This window comes from Clupea harengus, chromosome 8, assembly GCF_900700415.2.
Source record: "Clupea harengus chromosome 8, Ch_v2.0.2, whole genome shotgun sequence".
Taxonomy (NCBI): Eukaryota; Metazoa; Chordata; class Actinopteri; order Clupeiformes; family Clupeidae; genus Clupea; species Clupea harengus.
The window spans coordinates 19,086,404-19,093,903 of record NC_045159.1 but is presented as its reverse complement, the minus strand read 5'-3'; the positions used below and the strand labels follow the sequence as shown (position 1 = coordinate 19,093,903).

The 7,500-nt window shown below is 44.5% G+C and overlaps 1 protein-coding gene across 1 annotated transcript in view; it reads right to left on the bottom strand.

Annotated features, from left to right (window-relative positions):
- The window catches only part of LOC105900348 (delta-sarcoglycan), a 98,379-nt gene that overhangs the window by 9,604 nt on the left and 81,275 nt on the right, over positions 1 to 7,500 (bottom strand). Inside the window, exon 7 of the mRNA XM_031572714.2 lies at positions 1,457 to 1,580. Within this exon, the coding sequence (XP_031428574.1) occupies positions 1,457 to 1,580 (124 nt within the window). The remainder of the gene's footprint in view (positions 1 to 1,456; positions 1,581 to 7,500) is intronic.

The following is a 7,500-nucleotide window of genomic DNA, read 5'->3' as shown; positions in this document are numbered from 1 at the left end:
CAAATCACATCCCCTTTAAGGTTCCCCGTCTGGGAACATGAGCTCAGGCTGGGACAAATTACATCCCCTTTAAGGCTATCCTGTCTGGAAGCTATTCAGAGCAATTCATGGCTGAGGCTGGGCACATTTACATGCAGTACAATGGCTTTTAAAGGTCATCTCAGGAGAGATACTATTCACTGTCTCTGTGGGACAGGCAGACCATTTTTCATAGTTGTACTTAGAGATCATTTTCCCTTCTGTTTTGATTTTCAGTGACACTGCGTTTGATTGATTTGAGGTGAATTCCAACAGCAGGAACCTTCCTTCTCATGCTGGGGGTGATTATGGTTCTAAATGTAAAATTGTTTAAAAAATAAAGCACTGTAGTCAGAAATAATCGTCAATAATTTGTAATTTTCGAGGCATTTAAAACACTTCATAAAGGGCATGCTAGAATTGCCAAAGATCATCACAATTTTCTAATCAATAATTATTTGACTTATTTTGAATTGCCATTTTCTTTTAACCAGATTGTTTTGTTCTAATGTGAAGAAAGTTACAGCAGTTTAAGACAATTTAGTCGGACAGTCAGAGGCATTTCCCAATCTCGGTTATTACACCGACTGGGGCAGAGGTCAGAGCGAAATATGGCTGACATCCATCCATCCATCCATCCATCCATCCATCCATCCATCCATCCATCCATCTATCTATTGTTTACGACCCTGGAGGGTCTTAGGCCCCGCCCCAGGATATTTGCATATCTGTTCTGTCTCTGTTTCCTTAGCAGGTAATGGAAGCAGGTGTACCCCAGGTGTAACCCATGATTGGTTGGGCTACAAAAGCCCTGATCAGATTAGCAGTCAGGGAGAGCGTTGGGTTGGTCGTCGGATTTGGATAGAGATTGGTTTTGGATTGTCGTTGGTTTTGGAGTGTCGTTGGTTTGTGGATTATCGTCGTTGTTTGTTTATATTACCATTTACTTGACTGTACATTACATCTTTTGTTTCTCTTCATAACACTGATCCTTCACCACCACGTTGCTATAATTTATTAGATAACTATATAAACTTGTAAACCTTTAATAATAATATATATCATTATTATTATTATTATCCTAAATTCTGCGCTGGCCTCCCCTTCTTGTTTCGTGCCTTGAGCTGGCTCGTAACACGATCTATCTATCTATCTGATGTGTGTGTGAGTGTGTGTGTGTGCCTGTGTGTGAGTGTGAGTGTGAGCTGTGTGGTGTGTGTATGTGTGTGTGTGTGTGTATGTACGTGTGTGTGTGTCGTGAGCGTGTGGGTGTGTGTGTATGTGTGTGTGTGTGTGTGTGTGTGTGTGTGTGTGTGTGTGTGTGTGTGTGTGTGTGTGAGTGTGTGTGTATGTACGTGTGTGTGTGTGTGTGTGTGTATGTTTGTGTGTGTGTGTGTGTGTGTGTATGTACGTGTGTGTGTGTGTAGTGTTCACGTACCGCTCCGTCCACTGACTGCAGGCGTAGGTCGCTCCTACATGTGGCCTCGATGTCTCCTGCTTCTGCGTGAATCTCTACCCCTTTGGGCGCCTCCATGTACAGGGATCGTGTTGGAGACTCCAGCCTGGAGAGAGAGAGAGAGGGAGACAAGGGAGATCAGACGATTACAGATGACAAGGGAGATCAGACGATCACAGATGACAAGGGGAGCTCAAACGATCACAGATGACAGGGGAGCTCAAACGATCACAGATGACAGGAGAGCTCAGACGATTACAGATGACAGGGGAGCTCAGACAATCACAGAAGACAGGGAGATCAGGCGATCACAAATGAAAAGGGGAGATCTGACTATCACAGATGACAGGGGAGCTCAAACGATCACAGACAACGGGAGAGCTCAGACTATCACAGATGACAGGGGAGCTCAAACGATCACAGACAACGGGAGAGCTCAGACTATCACAGATGACAGGGGAGATCAGACGATCACAGATGACGATTGCCTGGCCCCTGGTTCATGGTGTCAACATTGGTTTTATACTGGATCAAGAACACTTTAACGACTTACAGGTGAGGTACAGGGCAAACAAAATCCTTGATCATGGACAAACAACAAAGACTACAGAGGCATTACAAATAGATTACAGATTAGAGAGAGGACACTTTATAAATCAATGGTTAAGAAGAGAAGAGCACTTTTATAGACTGGGACTGATATTGTTACAGACTATGTGTTGGAGATTGGACATTTATGTTCCACTGTGAATGTATGTGAAGGTGTGTAGAAGTATGTTAACATGTGAAGGTATGTGTAGGCATGTATAGGTATGTTAATATGTGAATGTGTGTGAGGGGTGTATCTGTACAATATGTTAATATGTGTGGGCGTGTATAGGTATGTTAAAATGTGAAGGTATGTGAAGGTTTGTATAGGTATGTTAATATATGAAGGTATGTGAAGATGTGTATTGGTATGTTAAAATGTGAAGGTATGTGAAGGGTGTGTATTGGTATGTTAATATATGAAGGTATGTGTAGGCATGTATAGTATGTTAATATATGAAGGTATGTGAAGGTGTGTATAGGTATGTTAATATATGAAGGTATGTGAAGGTGGTATTGGTATGTTAATATATGAAGGTATGTGAAGGTGTGTATTGGTATGTTAATATGTGAGGTATGTGTAGGCATGTATCGGTAGGTTTAGATTTATGAATTCATGTGGTGGGTGGGTTAGTACTGTATATTGGATAAAGTCTGAGGGATCAGTAGGAGAGATAAATGGACTACTCTCAGGGTCAAAGGTCAGTGTGAACGCACAGACACAACTCCATTTCCCTCAGGGCTAGACTTGCTCTATTACGGAAATGAAATATTGATCACAGGCCTTGGTGACAGATAACCGTGGCACGTCTTTCTGACGGGATACGTGGACCCTGCTGAGGATGCGAGTGGAAGTGAGGCTACCACAGCTTCTGAGACCGCATCAAACACTTTTACATTAAAAGCACGATTTCTGACGCACAGTGATGATCACCCTGAAGCAATCAAAGGAGCGATTCACACTGAGGAGGCAGACTGCCCAAGAATCACTTGGTAAGAAGCAGGCTGTGCAAAGTCACCAGCTGTGGCCGTGTGTATTTTCAGCGGATACGACATGAATGGGGAAGATTTAAGCACAGTATGGTTTAAGCGGCAAACTCCCCACAAGGGAGAGAGACATACCACTGAAAGTCTCACAGGACTGGAACATCATGCACACACACACATATACATACATGCACACACACACACACGCACACGCACACGCACACGCACACGCACACATGCACACACACACAACAATCATCACTGCGGTAATTGGTAATTCATCTGCATGTCGCCTGCACAAGCTCTTCATCCCAACTGACAAAAGCACACACACACACACACACACACTGAATTTAAAAAGGGTAATTCCAACAACACACTAAAGTGAAGTGACACCAAAGAGCCTTTATAAATGTCATAAACTCAGCAACTGTTGTTAAACATCCCCGACGATGTGTCTGTGTTTAAAATCTCAGATGGATGAAGAGAGAGACCACTATAGCAGGAAACGACCTCGGCGGCACTTCCTCTTCCTGTACTCACATCAGCATGAAATGAGCATTTTAGCCTCCAAAAGATAATTGAAACATGTTTAATTTCCTCTATGAACAGAAGCCTGTCGCGAATATGATGACTATGTTTATCTGTATTTGATGCCAGCTCAATCTGCAGATTCAATTTAAGGACTTAGGATTCCCATTTGTTAGCTAACACACACACACTCTCACACACACACATGCACACACACACACACACACACACACACACACACACACACACAGAAACCGTGTGGGTGCTAGCTGAATGCCTTTACAAGCTCATTACATTGTTTGTGGGTTAAATTGTTTTGAGGAGGGATAAGCACATTGGGAGCTGAGAAGCCATTTAAATCACATTATCAAAACTATGCTCCATTGCTCAACAGATAAAACATTTTATTCATATATGGTGAATTATAATGCAACTCAAATCATCGGTGCAACATACCATGTAACATCTGCACACCTTTACAAATTAAGGATAGCATCATCCATGCATACTTTTCTTCATAACTAAGGCCAAGGGAGGGAAATGACTTGATAGGGAGTTGGTTCCACCTAAAGGTATTAGATACTATATCCTTAGTTATTGGAAACAACGAAGCATTAAATGCTACGTGGTGTAATGTGATGTTGTATTGTGTTGCATTACACTCCATATTATCTCATCATATATTTAGTCCAGTGTGGGCCATGCTTATAGATGCTACGTGGTGTATTGTGATGTTTATTATGTTGCGTTATACTCTATGTTATCTTATCATATATTTTCATTTTTGTAATGGTTTTAGTCCAGTGTGGCCCATGCTTATAGATACCGTTCGAGGCTACTTAGCCTTTGTGTGCTAACTCTACATAATTAATAGAGTCCCTAAGCCTACGTAATTAATGCTTAATTAATGAATGAATACCTAAGGAGTCTTAGTGTGTGGTGGGGCAGGGTGGATGGCCCGTGACGAGGACAGCTCTGACACTTGAGGGACTTTTGCATTAGCCGGGAGCCAGTGCTGTGTGTGTGTGTGTGTGTGTGTGTGTGCTGTGTAAGGGGACTGAAATGAGTCCCTCCTCTGAGATAGGAGGCAGGCAGGCAGGCAGGCAGGCAGGCTGACAGTGAGAGTGAGTCCTTCGTTGGATGAGGGAAAAAGTGGGAGCTTTTCTTTTGTTATTATGTTTGAAGGTGGAAGGAAACTAGTGAGGGATACTGTCAGCGCCGATCAGCTCACTGCTAGCTGAAGCTAATTAAACATAAATGGGACGCCTGATCTGCCACAAACACTGAGGACCTGCGAGGAGTGTGTCAGGGGAGATAGGACTTCACGAGGGCCGACAGAACCAGAGTAATGAAGACAGAAGCACTGTAATGGAGACAGCACCATATTAGCAAAGATAGGACCATAATAAGGAAGCTTGCTTCAGTGGATGTTTTATAACACAGGCAGACTTCACCGCCGCAAGCAGAAGACTTACAATATTTAATTTGCTGCCAGGAAAAATGTGCAGAGCTATCAGAGTAGGCACAATGAGCAGAATACTTGAATGCTTGTTTCTATTCATTTACCCACTGTCGTACATCCATCTTGGCCTGGACATACTGTTGTGTGTGTGTAGGGGACTTTGTGGTGATGTGGTGGTGGCGGATGGGTAGCTTAGGGTGAATGTGTGTCTGTGTGTGTGTCTGTGTAGAAGTACGTGTGTATGTTTGTCTTTGAGCGTGTTGATACATGTATGTATGTGTGTGTATGTGTGTGTTTGTGTACATGTGTGTGAGGATGGAAAGGAAACAGCAGGATGCTACAGGCATGATCTGCATTTGTGTAGATATATGTATGTGTGTGTGTGTGTGTGTGTGTGTGTGTGTGTGTGTGTGTGTGTGTGTGGTCTGCCTTCGTGTGGTCTCGGGCTGGGAGCAGCTTCTCTACTGTTGTGTGACTAGAGGAGTATTCAGAGGAAAGGGATAATTTAGCCTTTTTTTTTTACAAATTGTCACTCAGTAGGGGATGAAGGGCTTATAACCCAACACACACTCACACACACACACACACACACACACACACACACACACACACACACACACACACACACACACACACACACTGACACTCTCTGTCTTTCCTTCTCTCTCTCTCTCTCTCACACACACACACTCTCAAGCTTTCTTTCTTACACTCTCTCTCTCATACACACACATACACACACACACACACACACACACACACACACAGGGCTGCGGCACTATCTCCTGCTGTCAGCAGATGTTAGTAACTTCACTGTGCCATTGTGCCCCTAGCTAACGTGGGAAATTGTCCTTACAATGGTAGGTGCTGAAATTACAGTATGGAGAGTGCCAATCTCGAGGCAACTCTGTCCAAAATGCTACCTTCCCCTGCGTGACCTTTGCCAAGGCCATGAAGGGCGTAGGTCTGATAATGCTGGTTTTTAGTCAGGGATCACGCTGGCGAGTGGTAGAAGTAACAGAGGTGCTCAATTTCCTTTTTTTGTGCTGTGTGGTTAGGCAGCAGAATGGTTGGCACTGCTAACGTTTCACTTAGCAACCAGACAGAACTTTTAGTTCTCACTTTTAGTTCTCACAGATTGTGCTTTGGCCTATGGTTATGGTTAGGTTTTTGAGATTACATGAGACGTGCATAAAGTCTAGACTGTTTATAAAGCGGACATCAGACCAGGTTTCCATAGGGAAGTTTCGTCTGAAAGGGTCTGGGTATTCTTTGGTTTTAGTCTCTGTTGAGATGAGTCAAGTCGTATTGAGGGCGGGTTCCTTTAACCTTTCACCCCTCCTGCTCCTCTCACTCCAGGAACATGACCTTTAACCACTCCTGCTCCTCTCACTCCAGGAACATGACGTTTTTATGCCCATTTTTAGTGGAAACAATAAGAACACAAAAACATTCTCTGAATTAATATCCTACTTTAAGGCAATGGCAACCTGTGGGAGAACGATGATTTAAATGTACCTGTACCTGTAAATTACCTGCAGCATCACACACACACACACACACACACACACACACACACACACACACACATGGGCTCAGGCACACGTACACACACACACATTCACTCACCCTGACAAACACTCTCACCTAACCACATGTGTATAAATAACACAGCAGGATCCTTTCCCTCCCTCTCTCCCTCTTTCTTTATCTCTTCATCTCAATCTCTCCATCTCTCTCTTATGTTCTCTTTATCTCTCACTCACTCTCTCTCTCTCCCCCTTATTTTGCGGCATGTCCCATGTGACCCCAGGTGGCCCGTTCTTAGTCCTGCTTTAATGGCAGGATAATGGAGTCTCCTGTGGGGACCGCTGGCCTGGGAACCCCATGCTGAGGCTATGCAATTACTCAAACAAATACACACACACCTACACACACACCTACACACACACATACACACACACCTACACCTACACACAAAGACACACACACACACACACACACACACACACAGCAGTAGCAGCAGTAGCAGCAGCAGCAGCAGTAGTAGCAGCAGCACTAGTGAGTAGCAGCAGCAGCAGCAGCAGCAGCAGCAGTAGCAGCAGCAGCAGTAGTAGTAGCAGTAGTGAGTAGCAGCAGCAGCAGCAGTAGTAACAGTAGTGAGTAGCAGCAGCAGCAGCAGTAGCAGCAGCAGCAGCAGCAGCAGCAACAGTAGCAGCAGCAGTAGTGAGTAGCAGCAGCAGCAGCAACAGTAGCAGCAGCAGTAGTGAGTAGCAGCAGCGGCAGCAGTCGTGAGTAGCAGCAGCAGCAGCAGCAGCAGCAGCAGCAGCAGCAGTAGTGAGTAGCAACAGCAGCAGCAGCAGCAGCAGCAGCAGTAGTGAGTAGCAGCAGCAGCAGCAGCAGCAGCAGCAGCAGTAGTGAGTAGCAGCAGCAGCAGTAGTGAGTAGCAGCAGCAGCA